Source organism: Nerophis ophidion, linkage group LG29 (genome assembly GCF_033978795.1).
Source record: "Nerophis ophidion isolate RoL-2023_Sa linkage group LG29, RoL_Noph_v1.0, whole genome shotgun sequence".
Classification (NCBI taxonomy): Eukaryota; Metazoa; Chordata; class Actinopteri; order Syngnathiformes; family Syngnathidae; genus Nerophis; species Nerophis ophidion.
Window position 1 is genome coordinate 1,517,877 of NC_084639.1, and position 21,580 is coordinate 1,539,456.

Here is a 21,580-nt window from a genome sequence, read left to right on the forward strand (position 1 = left end):
TCTGGGTGACCACCAGCAGTTATTATTGTTATCTGGGTGACCACCAGCAGTTATTATTGTTATCTGGGTGACCACCAGCAGTTATTATTGTTATCTGGGTGACCACCAGCAGTTATTCTTGTTATCTGGGTGACCACCAGCAGTTATTATTGTTATCTGGGTGACCACCAGCAGTTATTGTTGTTATCTGGGTGACCACCAGCAGTTATTGTTGTTATCTGGGTGACCACCAGCAGTTATTGTTGTTATCTGGGTGACCACCAGCAGTTATTATTGTTATCTGGGTGACCACCAGCAGTTATTATTGTTATCTGGGTGACCAGCAGCAGTTATTATTGTTATCTGGGTGACCACCAGCAGTTATTATTGTTATCTGGGTGACCACCAGCAGTTATTATTGTTATCTGGGTGACCACCAGCAGTTATTATTGTTATCTGGGTGACCACCAGCAGTTATTATTGTTGTTATCTGGGTGACCACCAGCAGTTATTATTGTTATCTGGGTGACCACCAGCAGTTATTATTGTTATCTGGGTGACCACCAGCAGTTATTATTGTTATCTGGGTGACCACCAGCAGTTATTATTGTTATCTGGGTGACCACCAGCAGTTATTATTGTTATCTGGGTGACCACCAGCAGTTATTATTGTTATCTGGGTGACCAGCAGCAGTTATTATTGTTATCTGGGTGACCACCAGGAGTTATTATTGTTATCTGGGTGACCAGCAGCAGTTATTATTGTTATCTGGGTGACCAGCAGCAGTTATTATTGTTATCTGGGTGACCACCAGCAGTTATTATTATCTGGGTGACCACCAGCAGTTATTATTGTTATCTGGGTGACCACCAGCAGTTATTATTGTTATCTGGGTGACCAGCAGCAGTTATTATTGTTATCTGGGTGACCACCAGCAGTTATTATTGTTATCTGGGTGACCACCAGCAGTTATTATTGTTATCTGGGTGACCACCAGCAGTTATTATTGTTATCTGGGTGACCACCAGCAGTTATTATTGTTATCTGGGTGACCACCAGCAGTTATTATTGTTATCTGGGTGACCACCAGCAGTTATTATTGTTATCTGGGTGACCACCAGCAGTTATTATTGTTATCTGGGTGACCACCAGCAGTTATTGTTGTTATCTGGGTGACCACCAGCAGTTATTATTGTTATCTGGGTGACCACCAGCAGTTATTATTGTTATCTGGGTGACCACCAGCAGTTATTATTGTTATCTGGGTGACCACCAGCAGTTATTATTGTTATCTGGGTGACCACCAGCAGTTATTATTGTTATCTGGGTGACCACCAGCAGTTATTATTGTTATCTGGGTGACCACCAGCAGTTATTATTGTTATCTGGGTGACCACCAGCAGTTATTATTGTTATCTGGGTGACCACCAGCAGTTATTATTGTTATCTGGGTGACCACCAGCAGTTATTGTTATCTGGGTGACCACCAGCAGTTATTATTGTTATCTGGGTGACCACCAGCAGTTATTATTGTTATCTGGGTGACCACCAGCAGTTATTATTGTTATCTGGGTGACCACCAGCAGTTATTATTGTTATCTGGGTGACCACCAGCAGTTATTATTGTTATCTGGGTCACCACCAGCAGTTATTGTTATCTGGGTGACCACCAGCAGTTATTATTGTTATCTGGGTGACCACCAGCAGTTATTATTGTTATCTGGGTGACCACCAGCAGTTATTATTGTTATCTGGGTGACCACCAGCAGTTATTATTGTTATCTGGGTGACCACCAGCAGTTATTATTGTTATCTGGGTGACCACCAGCAGTTATTGTTATCTGGGTGACCACCAGCAGTTATTATTGTTATCTGGGTGACCACCAGCAGTTATTATTGTTATCTGGGTGACCACCAGCAGTTATTATTGTTATCTGGGTGACCACCAGCAGTTATTATTGTTATCTGGGTGACCACCAGCAGTTATTATTGTTATCTGGGTGACCACCAGCAGTTATTGTTATCTGGGTGACCACCAGCAGTTATTATTGTTATCTGGGTGACCACCAGCAGTTATTATTGTTATCTGGGTGACCACCAGCAGTTATTATTGTTATCTGGGTGACCACCAGCAGTTATTATTGTTATCTGGGTGACCACCAGCAGTTATTATTGTTATCTGGGTGACCACCAGCAGTTATTATTGTTATCTGGGTGACCACCAGCAGTTATTATTGTTATCTGGGTGACCACCAGCAGTTATTATTGTTATCTGGGTGACCACCAGCAGTTATTATTGTTATCTGGGTGACCACCAGCAGTTATTATTGTTATCTGGGTGACCACCAGCAGTTATTATTGTTATCTGGGTGACCACCAGCAGTTATTATTGTTATCTGGGTGACCACCAGCAGTTATTATTGTTATCTGGGTGACCACCAGCAGTTATTGTTATCTGGGTGACCACCAGCAGTTATTATTGTTATCTGGGTGAGCACCAGCAGTTATTATTGTTATCTGGGTGAGCACCAGCAGTTATTATTGTTATCTGGGTGAGCACCAGCAGTTATTATTGTTATCTGGGTGAGCACCAGCAGTTATTAGCGAGAATGCTTGCGGCTCCCATTGTCTTCTTCATTTTGTGAAATCGGTCAAAATAGCTCTTTGAGTGGTAAAGGTTGCTGACCCCTGATCTACAAGAACAGGTGAGTGTTGTCCTCCAGGTGTTGATTTATCTGCTGAAGATTGTTGGTGCTGTGCCATCATGCAGATGTTACCTGGACTATCTGCAGGTGTACCTGATGAAATGCTTCTTCACACTCAAGCTGTCTTACCTGAAAGTTGAAAAATTCATCCTCCGCGGCGTTCATTATGTTGCAAATCTGTTGAAGAGAAGAAAAAATTTGGACAAAAACAACTTTATAGACTGACACTTTGTTCATCTGCTGCAGGACATGCTGACACATTTATCAACATAGCAGTATGAAAATGTGCTTTTTTAAGTACAAGAATACTGTACATTTTAAAGTAGTAACAAAATAACTTTCAATGTGTGTAATTTAGGTATATATTAACATCACTAGAGTATCGTTTTTCCGGAATTAGAGCATTCACATGCGCGATTACATACATATTTATAATTATATAGACACACACATATACATATGTATATATATATATATATATATATATATATACACACACACACATATATATATATGTGTATATATATATATATATATATATATATATATATATATATATATACCATATTTCCTTGAATTGTTGATGGGGCGGTAATTCATTTAAAACCTCTTCTGACTTCGGCACTTACCAAAGGTATGCAGTAAAAATTTGAGTGTGATGTAAGCTTGGGTTTTAAATCTTACTGAATAGCTCTTAATCTTCTTCCCTTTATGCGATTTCAAATTACTGGTATTGAAATCAGCCTCCTCCATTTTGAAAATAATGACAGGGGAAATCTCACTCGTCATGTCAGCAGTTTGACCAGGCGGTAATACTAAGCATGCGCTAATTATTTTGCGAAGCGAGTTTGACCCGGCAGTAATTCAAGGCAGGCACATACTATATACCCTGCGTGCACACACACACACACACACAGAATGATAAAGAGAAACTGACCAGTCCATTTTCAGCAACATATGTGGGCAAGCCGCTGACCAAAGCCCAATGGTCTGCTGGAGGATTCCTGCAACAAATACACACTTTTCTCAAACACTTCAAAAATGATATCTTTTTTTAAATGAATTAAGTTTTGATAAAAAATCCTCACTAGCACTTATTTATTTGGACAGCAGTGATTAGTTCTGTCCATCGTCTTCTTAAGCTTGTTAGCAACACAACACACACATCAGATTATTATCCATATTATTATTATCCATATTATTATTATCCATCATTTGTATCATCCATCACATTATTATTTGTGAAGCTGGTTTGTTTATTTGCACCTCAGCATGTTACATCGATTATTATTAGACATGACACTACTCACGGGATGACTTTGATGTCCTCTTTGCCGTGCAAAATGTAGTCAATGATTTTGTAGAAGATAATTTCCTGGAAATAAAACAAAGATGTCAGAGCCAATGAGTGGGTCACATGACTGTTATCATCACATGACTGCTGACATCACATGACTGTTATCATCACATGACTGTTATCATCACATGACTGTGTGGTGACATCACATGACCGTGTGGTGACATCACATGACTGCTGACATCACATGACTGCATGTCATCACATGACCGTGTGCTGACATCACATGACTGCATGTCATCACATGACCGTGTGGTGACATCACATGACTGCTGACATCACATGACTGCATGTCATCACATGACCGTGTGCTGACATCACATGACTGCATGTCATCACATGACCGTGTGGTGACATCACATGACCGTGTGGTGACATCACATGACTGCTGACATCACATGACTGCATGTCATCACATGACCGTGTGGTGACATCACATGACTGCATGTCATCACATGACCGTGTGGTGACATCACATGACTGCTGACATCACATGACTGCATGTCATCACATGACCGTGTGCTGACATCACATGACTGCATGTCATCACATGACCGTGTGGTGACATCACATGACTGCATGTCATCACATGACCGTGTGGTGACATCACATGACTGCTGACATCACATGACTGCATGTCATCACATGACCGTGTGCTGACATCACATGACTGCATGTCATCACATGACCGTGTGGTGACATCACATAACTGCTGACATCACATGACTGCATGTCATCACATGACCGTGTGGTGACATCACATGACTGCTGACATCACATGACTGCATGTCATCACATGACCGTGTGGTGACATCACATGACCGTGTGGTGACATCACATGACTGCTGACATCACATGACTGCATGTCATCACATGACCGTGTGCTGACATCACATGACTGCATGTCATCACATGACCGTGTGGTGACATCACATGACTGCTGACATCACATGACTGCATGTCATCACATGACCGTGTGCTGACATCACATGACTGCATGTCATCACATGACCGTGTGGTGACATCACATGACTGCTGACATCACATGACTGCATGTCATCACATGACCGTGTGGTGACATCACATGACCGTGTGGTGACATCACATGACTGCTGACATCACATGACTGCATGTCATCACATGACCGTGTGCTGACATCACATGACTGCATGTCATCACATGACCGTGTGGTGACATCACATGACTGCTGACATCACATGACTGCATGTCATCACATGACCGTGTGCTGACATCACATGACTGCATGTCATCACATGACCGTGTGGTGACATCACATGACTGCTGACATCACATGACTGCATGTCATCACATGACCGTGTGCTGACATCACATGACTGCTGACATCACATGACTGCATGTCATCACATGACCGTGTGCTGACATCACATGACCGTGTGGTGACATCACATGACTGCTGACATCACATGACTGCATGTCATCACATGACCGTGTGCTGACATCACATGACTGCTGACATCACATGACTGTGTGGTGACATCACATGACTGCGTGTCATCACATGACCGTGTGGTGACATCACATGACTGCGTGTCATCACATGACCGTGTGGTGACATCACATGACTGTGTGGTGACATCACATGACTGCGTGACATCACATGACTGCGTGACATCACATGACTGTGTGGTGACATCACATGACTGTGTGGTGACATCACATGACTGTGTGTCATCACATGACCGTGTGGTGACATCACATGACTGCGTGACATCACATGACTGCATGTCATCACATGACCGTGTGGTGACATCACATGACTGCGTGTCATCACATGACCGTGTGGTGACATCACATGACTGCGTGTCATCACATGACCGTGTGGTGACATCACATGACTGCGTGTCATCACATGACCGTGTGGTGACATCACATGACTGCGTGACATCACATGACTGTGTGGTGACATCACATGACTGCGTGACATCACATGACCGTGTGGTGACATCACATGACTGCGTGTCATCACATGACTGTGTGGTGACATCACATGACTGTGTGGTGACATCACATGACTGTGTGGTGACATCACATGACTGTGTGGTGACATCACATGACTGTGTGGTGACATCACATGACTGTGTGGTGACATCACATGACTGTGTGGTGACATCACATGACTGCGTGACATCACATGACTGCGTGACATCACATGACTGCGTGACATCACATGACTGCGTGGTGACATCACATGACTGTGTGGTGACATCACATGACTGTGTGGTGACATCACATGACTGTGTGGTGACATCACATGACTGTGTGACATCACATGACTGCGTGTCATCACATGACCGTGTGGTGACATCACATGACTGCGTGACATCACATGACTGTGTGACATCACATGACTGTGTGTCATCACATGACCGTGTGGTGACATCACATGACTGCATGACATCACATGACTGCGTGACATCACATGACTGCGTGACATCACATGACTGTGTGGTGACATCACATGACTGCGTGACATCACATGACTGCGTGACATCACATGACTGCGTGACATCACATGACTGCGTGACATCACATGACTGTGTGGTGACATCACATGACTGCGTGACATCACATGACTGTGTGACATCACATGACTGCGTGTCATCACATGACCGTGTGGTGACATCACATGACTGCGTGACATCACATGACTGCGTGACATCACATGACTGCGTGACATCACATGACTGTGTGGTGACATCACATGACTGTGTGGTGACATCACATGACCGTGTGGTGACATCACATGACTGCGTGACATCACATGACTGCATGTCATCACATGACCGTGTGGTGACATCACATGACTGCGTGTCATCACATGACCGTGTGGTGACATCACATGACTGCGTGTCATCACATGACCGTGTGGTGACATCACATGACTGCGTGACATCACATGACTGTGTGGTGACATCACATGACTGCGTGACATCACATGACTGTGTGGTGACATCACATGACTGTGTGGTGACATCACATGACTGTGTGGTGACATCACATGACTGTGTGGTGACATCACATGACTGTGTGGTGACATCACATGACTGCGTGACATCACATGACTGCGTGACATCACATGACTGCGTGACATCACATGACTGCGTGACATCACATGACTGTGTGGTGACATCACATGACTGTGTGGTGACATCACATGACTGTGTGGTGACATCACATGACTGTGTGGTGACATCACATGACCGTGTGGTGACATCACATGACTGCGTGACATCACATGACTGCATGTCATCACATGACCGTGTGGTGACATCACATGACTGCGTGTCATCACATGACCGTGTGGTGACATCACATGACTGCGTGACATCACATGACTGTGTGGTGACATCACATGACTGCGTGACATCACATGACTGTGTGGTGACATCACATGACTGTGTGGTGACATCACATGACTGCGTGGTGACATCACATGACTGTGTGGTGACATCACATGACTGTGTGGTGACATCACATGACTGTGTGACATCACATGACTGCGTGGTGACATCACATGACTGTGTGGTGACATCACATGACTGTGTGGTGACATCACATGACTGTGTGGTGACATCACATGACTGTGTGACATCACATGACTGCGTGGTGACATCACATGACTGCGTGGTGACATCACATGACTGCGTGGTGACATCACATGACTGTGTGGTGACATCACATGACTGTGTGACATCACATGACTGCGTGGTGACATCACATGACTGTGTGGTGACATCACATGACTGTGTGGTGACATCACATGACTGTGTGACATCACATGACTGCGTGGTGACATCACATGACTGCGTGGTGACATCACATGACTGCGTGGTGACATCACATGACTGCGTGGTGACATCACATGACTGCGTGGTGACATCACATGACTGCGTGGTGACATCACATGACTGCGTGGTGACATCACATGACTGTGTGGTGACATCACATGACTGCGTGGTGACATCACATGACTGTGTGGTGACATCACATGACTGTGTGGTGACATCACATGACTGTGTGGTGACATCACATGACTGTGTGGTGACATCACATGACTGCGTGACATCACATGACTGCGTGACATCACATGACTGCGTGACATCACATGACTGCGTGGTGACATCACATGACTGTGTGGTGACATCACATGACTGTGTGGTGACATCACATGACTGTGTGGTGACATCACATGACTGTGTGACATCACATGACTGCATGTCATCACATGACCGTGTGGTGACATCACATGACTGCGTGTCATCACATGACCGTGTGGTGACATCACATGACTGCGTGACATCACATGACTGTGTGACATCACATGACTGTGTGTCATCACATGACCGTGTGGTGACATCACATGACTGCATGACATCACATGACTGCGTGACATCACATGACTGCGTGACATCACATGACTGTGTGGTGACATCACATGACTGCGTGACATCACATGACTGCGTGACATCACATGACTGCGTGACATCACATGACTGTGTGGTGACATCACATGACTGTGTGGTGACATCACATGACCGTGTGGTGACATCACATGACTGCGTGACATCACATGACTGCATGTCATCACATGACCGTGTGGTGACATCACATGACTGCGTGTCATCACATGACCGTGTGGTGACATCACATGACTGCGTGTCATCACATGACCGTGTGGTGACATCACATGACTGCGTGACATCACATGACTGTGTGGTGACATCACATGACTGCGTGACATCACATGACTGTGTGGTGACATCACATGACTGTGTGGTGACATCACATGACTGTGTGGTGACATCACATGACTGTGTGGTGACATCACATGACTGTGTGGTGACATCACATGACTGCGTGACATCACATGACTGCGTGACATCACATGACTGCGTGACATCACATGACTGCGTGACATCACATGACTGCGTGGTGACATCACATGACTGTGTGGTGACATCACATGACTGTGTGGTGACATCACATGACTGTGTGGTGACATCACATGACCGTGTGGTGACATCACATGACTGCGTGACATCACATGACTGCATGTCATCACATGACCGTGTGGTGACATCACATGACTGCGTGTCATCACATGACCGTGTGGTGACATCACATGACTGCGTGACATCACATGACTGTGTGGTGACATCACATGACTGCGTGACATCACATGACTGTGTGGTGACATCACATGACTGTGTGGTGACATCACATGACTGCGTGGTGACATCACATGACTGTGTGGTGACATCACATGACTGTGTGGTGACATCACATGACTGTGTGACATCACATGACTGCGTGGTGACATCACATGACTGTGTGGTGACATCACATGACTGTGTGGTGACATCACATGACTGTGTGACATCACATGACTGCGTGGTGACATCACATGACTGCGTGGTGACATCACATGACTGCGTGGTGACATCACATGACTGCGTGGTGACATCACATGACTGCGTGGTGACATCACATGACTGCGTGGTGACATCACATGACTGCGTGGTGACATCACATGACTGCGTGGTGACATCACATGACTGCGTGGTGACATCACATGACTGTGTGGTGACATCACATGACTGTGTGGTGACATCACATGACTGCGTGGTGACATCACATGACTGTGTGGTGACATCACATGACTGCGTGGTGACATCACATGACTGCGTGACATCACATGACTGCGTGGTGACATCACATGACTGTGTGACATCACATGACTGTGTGGTGACATCACATGACTGTGTGGTGACATCACAGGGTTACATGGGTACTAAGAAGACAACCTTAAACATTTAGTCCATCAAAAATATTAAAACCAATGCTATTTAAGTCAATCAATGCATGCTAAGTGCTAAGGCTTAGTTAGCATGATGATTTGTATTTGCAAACTTTGCTGCCGAAAGCCTCAGACTCACATCACTTGGTATTAACACAAGCTAACTGTTAGCATACTACATTTTATTTTTGTCAATTATAGAGCCAAACACCTCACATTAGCATGCTAACATTAGCATGGTGACGTTGTTTTAGCAAATATTGTGTCCGTACACCTCAGAGTCACATGATTTGGTGTTCATGTAAACATTTTAATATGCCAACTTTGACAGCCAATTTTACATCCAAACATCTCAGCTTTTAGCATGTTAGCATGCTAACATTAACATGTTAACTTTTTTAGCAAATTTTTACAGCCAAACACCTCAAATTAGCATGCTAATATTAGCGTGCTGACTTTGTTTTAGCAAATTTTGCTGCTGTACACCTCGGAGTCTAATGACTTGCTATACTACACATGCTAACTGTTAGCAAGCTAATGTAAACATTTGAGCATGCCTACTTTTTTAGGCAATTTTACATTCAAATGCCTCAGTTTAGCATGCTAAAATTAGCGTGCTAAGTTTTTTTTTATCAAATTTTGCAGCCAAACACCTCAGAGTCATACGACTTTGTATTCTACACATACTAACTGTTAGCATGCTAATGTTAACATTTTAGCATGCCAACAAAAGAAAATGGATGGAACTTTACAGCCAATTTTACCGTCTAACACCTCAGATTAGCATGCTAGCATGATAACACTGACATGGTAACTTTTTTTTTGCCAATTTGCAGGCTAACACCCCAGAGAATATGACTTAGTACTTGACACATGCGATTTGTTAGCATGTTACCGTTAGTACAATGGGTAATTTATGTGCGTACAAACATTACTATGCTAGTTTTTTGTTGGTTTTTGTGCCAATTTTGCAACCGAATACCTCAAAGTCAATTGGCTTAATACTTGACACATGTTAACTGTTAACATGATAACATTAGCGTGCTAACTTTTACAGCCGATGTCGAAGCTAAACACTTTAGACTCATATAACTTGGTACTTAACATATGCTAACGTTTTAGCCAATTTTACAGCCAAACACCTCAGAGTCGTATGACTTTGTACTTGGCACATGCCAACTGTTAGCATGTTAATGTTAGTACTCTAGAACAGGATAGACTTATCTAAATCAAATCAAATCAAATTTATTTATAAAGCACATATAAAATGTACCACAGGGGTAGCCAAAGTGCTGTACATTAGGCACGTTAAAAGATAATACGAGGACCGAGCAAACAACACGACACAAACAGAACATGATAAAAAAAATAATAATAAAACACAAAAACAGGTTGAGAACAGGTGTATAATGGGGCTCCATTGCAGGATGGATATCACTCAGTGTTAAAAGCCAAGGAATAAAAGTATGTTTTTAAGAGAGATTTAAAAACAGGAAGAGAGGAGGCTTGTCTAACACTCAGAGGTAGGTCATTCCAGAGCTTGGGAGCAGCAGCGGCCAAAGCTCTGTCACCTCTAAGCGTCAGTCTTGTGTCAGGGATCTGATTATCTAGCCCACAATGGGGAAATTGCATGCGTACAAACATTAGCATGCTAGCTTTTTTTAGTCGATTCTGCAGCCGAACACGTTAGAGTTAAATAACTTGATACTTGACACGTGCTAACTGTTGACATGATAACATTAGTGTGCAACTTTTATAGCCAATTTGGTACTTTTCTGAACCAATTTTACAGCCAAACACCTCAAGAGTCATATAACTTAGTGCTTGACCCCATGCTAACTGTTAGCATGTTAACGTTAACACTTTACAATGCTAACTTTTCTGAACCAACACCTCAGAGTCATATAACTTGGTATTTGACACATGTTACCTGCTAGCATGCTAACATTAGCATGCTAACTATTTTGGATAATTTGACATGCACATCCAAGATGCTACAAGGAATGCTAGGTAGGTGAATAAATGCTGATGTATTTATTTGACCAAACAGATTGATTTGTCCTTGCACAGGTAGATGTGCAGGTGGGGGCTCACCCTGCCGTCTGGGGTTTTGGGTCCTTCGTAGGGAGGAACTTCTCCCATCAGGACGGGCCACAGGTCAAAGAACTCCTGCACGTACACAAATGCACAAACATGTCATATTAACAAACTCAAATCAGTTCAAATGTATTTTATGATATTTTTACAGGTGTAATGTTAAAGTAATAAAGAAAGGTCAAGAAAATCTCCTGGAAGAACAAGCATCTGTCACCCACTCGCGCTGCGTTCAGGAACCACTCCCTGGCGGGGAAGTTCCAACATCTGACTTGGAAAGACGCACACTCATTCTGTTCAAAGTCTCCTGTCTTTGGCGATACATCAGGGCTGTGCCAATCTCATATTGATATTGGATATACATAAACAAGTATCCGATTGTATCGACTCGCTTCTGAAATCTCGTCTAAGATGTGTGATATAAGCGGTACTGCAGCGTCTTTACTTGTGTGTGATATCATGTGCGATACAAGCAGTCCTGCAACGTGTTTACTTGTGTGTGACATCATGTGCGATACAAGCAGTCCTGCAGTGTGTTTAATTGTGTGTGACATCATGTGCGATACAAGCAGTCCTGCAGCGTTTTTACCTGTGTGTGATATCATGTGTGATACAAGCGGTCCTGGAGCGTGTTTACTTGTGTGTGATATCATGTGTAATACAAGCGATACTTCAGTGTGTTTACTTGTGTAATACCATGTGCAATACAAGCGGTCCTTCAGCATGTTAATTTGTGTTTGATATCATGACAAGTGGTCATGCAGCGTGTTTACCTGTGTGTGACATCATGTCCAATACAAGCAGTCCTACAGTGTGTTTACTTGTGTGTGATAGCATGTGTAATAAAAGCGATTCTGTAGTGTTTACTTGTGTGTGATATCATGTGCGATGCAAGCCATCCTGCAGTGTGTTTACTTGTGTGTGATATCATGTGCGATACAAGCAGTCCTGCAGCGTGTTTACTTGTGTGTGATATCATGACAAGTGGTTCTTCAGCATGTTTACCATGTGCGATACAATCAGTCCTGCAGCATGTTCATTTGTGACATCATGTGCGATACAAGCAGTCCTGCAGTGTTCACTAGTGTGTGACATGTGCAATAAAAGCGATTCTGTAGTGTTTACTTGTGTGTGATATCATGTGTGATACAAGCAGTCCTGCAGCATGTTTACATGTGTGGGATATCATGTACGATACAAGCAGTCCTACAGTGTGTTTACCTGTGTGTGATATCATGTGTAATACAAGCGGTCCAGCAGCATGTTTATTATTGTGTAGTATAACGTGCGATCCAAGCAGTCCTGCAGAGTGTTCAATTGTATGTGATATCATGTGCGATAAAAGCGGTCCCACATAGTGTTTACTTGTGTGTGATATCATGTGCGATACAAGCGGTCCTGCAGCGTGTTTACTTGTGTATGATATCATGTGTGATACAAGCGGTCCTGCAGCGTGTTTGTGTGTGATATCATGTGCAATAAAAGCCGTCTTAGAGCGTGTATACTTTTGTGTGATATCATGTGCGATACAAGCAGCCCTGCAGCGTGTTTAATTGTGTGTGATATCATGTGCGATACAAGCAGTCTTGCAGAGTGTTATATCATGTTCGATAGAAGCGGTGCTGTCGTGTGGTTTACTTGTGTGTGATATCATGTGTGATGCAAGCAGTCATGCAGCGTGTTTAATTGTGTGTGACATCATGTGCGATACAAGCAGTCATGCAGCGTGTTTAATTGTGTGTGACATCATGTGCGATACAAGCAGTCATGCAGCGTGTTTACTTGTGTGTGATATCATGTGCAGTTAAAAGCGGTCCCGCAGAGTGTTGCCTTGCGTGTGATATCATGTGTGATATAAGCAGCTCTGCAGCATGTTTACTTGTGTGTGATATCATGTGCGATAAAACCAGTCCTGCAGTGTTTACTTCTCTGTGACATCATGTGCGATATAAGCCGTCCAGCAGTGTTTTTACTTCTGTGATATCATGTGCGATACAAGTGTCCCAGCAGTGTGTTTACTTGTGTGATATCGTGCGATACAAGCAGCATGTTTATTATTGTGTAGTATAACGTGCGATCCAAGCAGTCCTGCAGAGTGTTCAATTGTATGTGATATCATGTGCGATAAAAGCGGTCCCACATAGTGTTTACTTGTGTGTGATATCATGTGCGATACAAGCGGTCCTGCAGCGTGTTTACTAGTGCACAATATCATGTGCGATACAGGCAGTCCTGCAGCGTGTTTACTAGTGTGATATCATGTGCGATACAAGCGGTTCAGCAGCGTGTTTACTGGTGCACATTATCATTTGCGATACAAGCAGCCCTGCAGCGTGTTTACTAGTGTGATATCATGTGTGATACAAGCAGCCCTGGAGTGTATTTACTTGTGTTATATCATGTGCGATACAAGCGGTCCAGCAGTGTGTTTACTTGTGTGATATCATGTGCAATACAAGCGGTCCAGCAGTGTGTTTTACTTGTGTGATATCATGTGCGATACAAGCGGTTCAGCAGCGTGTTTACTAGTGCACATTATCATGTGCGATACAAGCAGCCCTGCAGCGTGTTTACTAGTGTGATATCATGTGTGATACAAGCTGCCCTGGAGTGTGTTTACTTGTGTGTGAAATCATGTGCGATACAAGCGGTCCAGCAGTGTGTTTACTTGTGTGATATCATGTGCGATACAAGCAGTCCTGCAGCGTGTTTACTAGTGTGATATCATGTGCGATATAAGCGGTCCAGCAGTGTGTTTATTTGTGTGATATGTGCGATACAAGCGATCCAGCAGTGTGTTTACTTGTGTGATATCATGTGCGATACAATCAGTCCTGCAGTGTGTTTACTTGTGTGATATCAAGTGTGATACAAGCAGTTCTGCAGCGTGTTTACTAGTGTGATATCATGTGCGATACAAGCAGTCCTGCAGTGTGTTTAATTGTGTGTGATATCATGTGCGATACAAGCAGTCCTGCAGCGTGTTTACTAGTGTGATATCATGTGCGATATAAGCGGTCCAGCAGTGTGTTTATTTGTGTGATATGTGCGATACAAGCGATCCAGCAGTGTGTTTACTTGTGTGATATCATGTGCGATACAATCAGTCCTGCAGTGTGTTTACTTGTGTGTGACATCATGTGCGATACAAGCAGTCCTGCAGTGTGTTTACTTGTGTGTGATATCAAGTGTGATACAAGCAGTTCTGCAGCGTGTTTACTAGTGTGATATCATGTGCGATACAAGCAGTCCTGCAGTGTGTTTACTAGTGTGTGACATCATGTGCGATACAAGCAGTCTTGTAGAGGGTTTGGTTGTGTGTGACATCATGTGCGATACAAGCAGTCCTGCTGCATGTTTACTTGTGTGTGACATCATGTGCGATACAAGCAGTCCTGCAGTGTGTTTACTTGTGTGTGACATCATGTGTGATACAAGCAGTCCTACAGCGTGTTTACTAGTGTGATATCAAGTGTGATACAAGCAGTTCTGCAGCGTGTTTACTAGTGTGATATCATGTGCGATACAAGCAGTCCTGCAGTGTGTTTACTAGTGTGTGACATCATGTGCGATACAAGCAGTCTTGTAGAGGGTTTGGTTGTGTGTGACATCATGTGCGATACAAGCAGTCCTGCTGCATGTTTACTTGTGTGTGACATCATGTGCGATACAAGCAGTCCTGCAGTGTGTTTACTTGTGTGTGACATCATGTGTGATACAAGCAGTCCTACAGCGTGTTTACTAGTGTGTGATATCATGTGCGATACAAGCAGTCCTGCAGTGTGTTTACTTGTGTGTGACATCATGTGTGATACAAGCAGTCCTACAGCATGTTTACTAGTGTGATATCATGTGTGATACAAGCAGTCCTACAGCGTGTTTACTAGTGTGATATCATGTGCGATAAAGCAGTCCTGCAGTGTGTTTATTTGTGTGATATGTGCGATACAAGCAGTACTGCCGTTTCTTTTCTTTTTCTCCTATGTCCCACTCTCCCTTGTGGAGGGGGTCCGGTCCGATCCGGTGGCCATGTACTGCTTGCCTGTGTATCGGCTGGGGACATCTCTGCGCTGCTGATCCGCCTCTGCTTGGGATGGTTTCCTGCTGGCTCCGCTGTGAACGGGACTCTCGCTGCTGTGTTGGATCCATTGTGGATTGAACTTTCACAGTATCATGTTGGACCCGCTCGACATCCATTGCTTTCCTCCTCTCCAAGGTTCTCATAGTCATCATTGTCACCGACGTCCCACTGGGTGTGAGTTTTCCTTGCCCTTATGTGGGCCTACCGAGGATGTCGTGGTGGTTTGTGCAGCCCTTTGAGACACTAGTGATTTAGGGCTACATAAGTAAACATTGATTGATTGATTGATACTGCAACGTGTTTACTTGTGCGATACAAGCAGTCCTGCATTGTGTTTACTAGTGCTCAATATCATGTGCGATACAAGGTTAGTCTTTTTTCTTTTTCATTTCAAAGGTAAACATGGCCAGGCTGTGAGATGGCAGCAACACAGCAACTCAACATAGGTAATAACCAGTGAACAATAGTGTGATGTAAATAAAGCACCACATATAAGTATCACATAATTGTAGTTGCATATTACTTCCACAAGGCAGCAGCACTTTAGAAAGTATCCAGTAACAAATGTGTCCGCATTATTCAACTGAGAGTGTCATGAGCGTCACTTCACAGTTTTTTGTGACCATTAACTACTTCAACTTAAAGACAGAATAAGAATGATATCGTGATGGCATAATTTGGTATCGGACAACACTGGAGGGTTTAATATCGGTACCGTATAGGACGTGACAGATCTGGAAAGCGCTAAGGTGATTGTCATTGAAGGCGTCCATGGGGGTGTTGACACGTCACTCAAGCATCTATCAGTGAATGCTAGCTCTCATGCTAGCTCTCACGCTGCCCACCTTGGTCTTGGTCATGTCCAGCAGGCCCACAGAGTAGCGGTCACAGTTGAGGAAGGCTCTGACGGTGTACAAGGCCTTGTGGAACTGCCTCTCGATGTCGGTCAGCTCCTCAAACACCTTGCTGGCCGACCACAGCAGCACCTGGACACAAACACCAGCGCTCTTCTCACCACACGTGCTGTCATTTGTTGTTTTTTACACCACGATAGAGATAAACTATTCAAAGAAGGGGGGACCAAACTGTTTTCACTTTCAAAAGCAATGTGTATTGAACATTTTCTAATCAAGTAGTCAACAAAATGGTCTTTCTTAGGTTTACTTGGTGGCCAAACTTTTCCCACTGAGGGCCACACACTGAAAACCCAAAGCACGCTGGGGCGAGTGTGGAGGGGGGCGTGGCTTGCGGGCCTGCCTAGATGACAGCGAGAGGTGCATAGATGGCCCAGGTGGGCCTTGTTATCTAATCGCCTGTCACCTTTATTAGCAGCAGCCGTGATGAGACGAGTAGCTGCTGATAAGAGACACAGATGCAGAAAAGACACTGTGCTGAAAAACAAAATATTTTGTACTAATGCATGAAAATGAAACAGTGTTGTAAACAAAATTCCAGGCTCTCCTGGCAGTGTGTGGTGGTCTGAAGAACCCACTACAGGGCAACCTCTACAGCCAGCTTGATGTTTTTCATTTTTAAAAGAATTATGTATTGGAAATTTTGTAATCAATAAGTCAAACAAAATTGTCTCTTAGATTTACTAGGTGGCCAAAGTTTTTCCACTGAGGGCCGCCCACTGAAAGATGAAAGCACGCAGGGGCCAGTTTGTTATTTTTCATTTTCAAAAGTATTGGAAATGTTCTAATCAAGTAGTCAAACAAAATTGTCTTTCTGAGCTTTACTTGGTGGCCAAACTTTTTCCACTGAGGGCCCCATACAGAAAAATCAAAGCACGCGGGGGCCAGTTTGATTTTTTGCATTTTTAAAAGCATTACGTATTGGAAATTTTTCAATCAAGTAGTCAAACAAAATGGTCTTTCTTAAATTTACTTGGTGGCCTAAGTTTTCCCACTGAGGGCCGCAGACTGAAAAATCTAAAGCAAAACACGCAGGAGCAAGTTTGCTATTTTTCATTTTATAAAGTATTGTAAATGTTCTAATCAAGTAGTCAAACAAAATTCTCTTTCTTAGCTTTACTTGGTGGCCTAACTTTTCCCACTGAGGGCCGCAGACTAAAAAATCTAAAGCAAAACACGCAGGACCAAGTTTGATGTTTTGCATTTTCAAAAGCATTACGTATTGGAAATTTTCTAATCAAGTAGTCAAACAAAATGGTCTTTCTTAGATTTACATGAAAGGCTGTCACATTTGAAAAGGCACACGTCACATTCAGGTATGGAAAGAATGGGCAATACACTGAATATCAGGTGGGAGGGAGGGAGGGAGTATGCTCAGTAGAGACAATGGTGCACTGTTCACTGGAACAAAGAAGTCGATACTTTCAAAGGAGAAGGGAGAAGTGAGTCATGCAGACAGAAATACTGTAGTTTGTAAGAGAATACATACATTTTCCATCATATTTACTATTTTTTTTTTCAACTTTGAGTCCTAAATTAAAAAAAAGTTTTCTTTCAATGCTTAAATCTGCTGCTTTATCTACACTTTTTTTCAGAAAATACTCGACTCTGCAGGTGCCACCTTAACGACCAACATTCGAACACAGCAGCGCAGTAGGCCTAAGTATTCATTGAAAATAAGGTGGAAGTTTTATTCAAGACATATATTTCACAATTTTCGGACTATTCATGTTTTGGTAATAAAAAGACAACCCACTGGTTTGTCTTTAGTTGTAAGATGCCGTTTGACATTTGATGGTTTGATGGAGTCCTTGCTGGGATTGTCATCTCAGACAAACAACACAGTGCAGCCGGGCCAGGTTCTCTGGACAGGAGTTTAGTCCTACTCCTCATTATTAGGCAAACAACCTCCACCTTTTTCCACCAGAGACTGTAGCCACCAACCAACCACGGATAACCATCTGTCTGCAGGAACCGGCAGCAACATGTAGATACGCTATGTATGGCTACCCAGAAGCCCTTGCACACATCCATGTGCTGAGTGGTAGACCATCCTGCTTGTGTCTTCTCGACTGAGGCCAGCAGGAGCCAGACTGTAAACACTTCTATTAAAGCATGGGTGTCAAACTCTGGCCTGCGGGCCAAATTTGGCCCGCCGTGTAATTTTATTTGGCCATTGAGGCAATATGAATTTAACATTAGAGCTGGTCCGCCGATATCATACAGCGACGGTGCCGCTGTAACACCGCATTCACCACTAATACTCATACTTGACAACCCTCCCAATTTTCCCGGGAGACTCCCAAAGTTCAGTGCCCCTCCCGAAAATCAACCATTCTCCCGAATTTCTACCAAATTCCACCCGGACAACAGTATTGGGGGCGTGCCTTTAGCGTTCCCTACAACCTGTCATCACGTCTGCTTTTCCTCCGTACAAACAGCGTGCCCAACCCAGTCACATTAATATTTGCGGCTTGTACACACACACAAGTGAATGCAAAGCATACTTGGTCAACAGCCATACAGGTCCCACTGAGGGTGGCCGTATAAAAACAACTTTAAACACTGTTACAAATATGCGCCACACTGTGCACCCACACCAATCAAGAATGACAAACACATGTCGGGAGAACAAATTGTATTTAATATACCATTGATGATTTTTTTGTTTGTTTTTTGAAAGTTGATTTTGCACTATTAAGTTACGTGTTATAGCAAATTAGTGTCGCAAACTGAGCAGTAATTAACTTTTTATCCATGCACATTCTCTTGCTACTTCAAGAATGAGTGTTTGATTCATTTATTGTTTTTTTTTTATTTTCAAATTTATTATTAGCCTGTGGGAAAAAAATATTTGATGTTTACCTCAGAAGGCTGCAAACAGAAAAGAGGCATTCCATTTTTATTAAAATTGTATTTGATATGCCATTGATATTGTTTTATTATTATTATTTGAAACTGTATTTTGCATGTCACTATAAAGTTATATAAGCCTTGCTTGCTCAATATTCAATGCAGAACTCATTTGCGTCCCTAATAAAAGGTTCATTTGTTCAACTTTGGCCCGCGGCTTTGTTCAGTTTTACATTTTGGCCCACTCTGTGTTTGAGTCTGACACTCCTGCATTAAAGGCTCATAAACATTTGCTATTTAATGAAGTAATGAATTGTCACACCACTAGATGGAGCCTGCGTATCACTTTTATTTTTGTATGTTTGTGACAGTTTTAAAAAAGTCTCACTAAAATTCTCAGGGAGCCAAAAGGGTCCCAATCATAAAAGTGTTAAAAAGAAGTCACACATTAGTTTTGTAGTTTGTTTTACTCGCAACACTTCTCTGGATCAACTTCAGATCTAGCCGTCAATTATGAACTTTTTTTTAAATTACATTTTTGTAATTCACTTTTTTCTCACAGAAAACCTATTTTTTTTATGGCAAACAAACAAAATAAGCAATATTTCCCCCTCCAAAAAACTGTCAAAGTAGAATATTTGATGTGAAATAATTGGATCCTTGAACATATCAATAATTCATAACAAGATTGATTTTGATTCATTACTATTTTATGATCAATGACAGTTTTAAAGAAAAACAAACAGCCTGAATGGCAGCTTTGTGTTATTAGAGTCAATATTGCAACTATCTCCCCTTACATTTCACCCCTTTGCTCTTTTATTACACTTTATGTTTTGTTTGTAATGTAGATGTGTCTTGTAAGGAAAACTAAACAGTCTTTTTAAAAGAAGAATAATGAAAAATACTTTCAACCTTATTGAAAATAAGATATTCTTCATCTCAGTATGTGTATCATGATATATTACAAAACTGTTGTATTACTCATTCACGGATGTCATTTTACTATCAAAAAGTCAGTAAATGAATGTATACATTTTTAAAAGCTCTTAAGTGAGCAAGCAGTAGGATTAAATAAACTTTGCTTCTTCCTACTCCTTCTTGGACATGATGTAACGTGAAATGATGTGAAAGTGTGTGATGTATTATGCTGGACGTGTCTTCATGTTCCAAAGAAACTCAAGAAAGAAAGAAAAATCTGTTCAATGCCCGGAAAAAAGGATGAATTAGCTGATGAATGAGAAGCCCCACAAAGTGTGAAGGGAAGAACTTAAAGGTGCAGACTCACCTGTCCCCTCCTGGTCTCACAGCTGTGCAGGTAGCTCAGGTGGAACACTCTCAGGACCAGGTTTGCAAAGTTCAGGTACTTGTTCAAGGTCTGAAGGAACATTCATGAGGAATTATTACTGCCATTCGTCACAAAACTAAGTCAAACTTAGTCTGACAATGTATTTGTATTCATTTATTCTTCATGTCTTGAGAGGGTTGATGAACGGTTTTATCGATTAATTCAAGTTGTTTTATGGTAGACGATTTGCTCATCTGTAGCTTCCGCCCTCCCCATTATGGCTAATGCTAACGCAAACAAGAGCGAGACGTTTGTTCCAAAGAAAAGAAAAGTGTGGTCGGTGGTTTGGTTTTGCGGCAACAGGCGTGGAATAAATGGCTGCACGCTGCAAAGTTGGTTTAAAAAAGGCACCAGCGCAACAAACTTATTCCGCCATCTAAAAGCGAAACAGACAAAAACAATCTGTTTT

At 42.8% G+C, this 21,580-nt stretch overlaps 1 protein-coding gene across 1 annotated transcript in view; it reads right to left on the minus strand.

Annotated features, from left to right (window-relative positions):
• Positions 1 to 21,580, minus strand: part of pde6a (phosphodiesterase 6A, cGMP-specific, rod, alpha) — a 110,159-nt gene that overhangs the window by 33,006 nt on the left and 55,573 nt on the right. The window contains exons 7-12 of the mRNA XM_061891968.1: positions 21,112 to 21,201; positions 16,902 to 17,042; positions 11,976 to 12,050; positions 3,996 to 4,060; positions 3,623 to 3,689; positions 2,815 to 2,862 (exon numbers count right to left, since the gene is read on the minus strand). Of these exons, the coding sequence (XP_061747952.1) occupies positions 2,815 to 2,862; positions 3,623 to 3,689; positions 3,996 to 4,060; positions 11,976 to 12,050; positions 16,902 to 17,042; positions 21,112 to 21,201 (486 nt within the window). The remainder of the gene's footprint in view (positions 1 to 2,814; positions 2,863 to 3,622; positions 3,690 to 3,995; positions 4,061 to 11,975; positions 12,051 to 16,901; positions 17,043 to 21,111; positions 21,202 to 21,580) is intronic.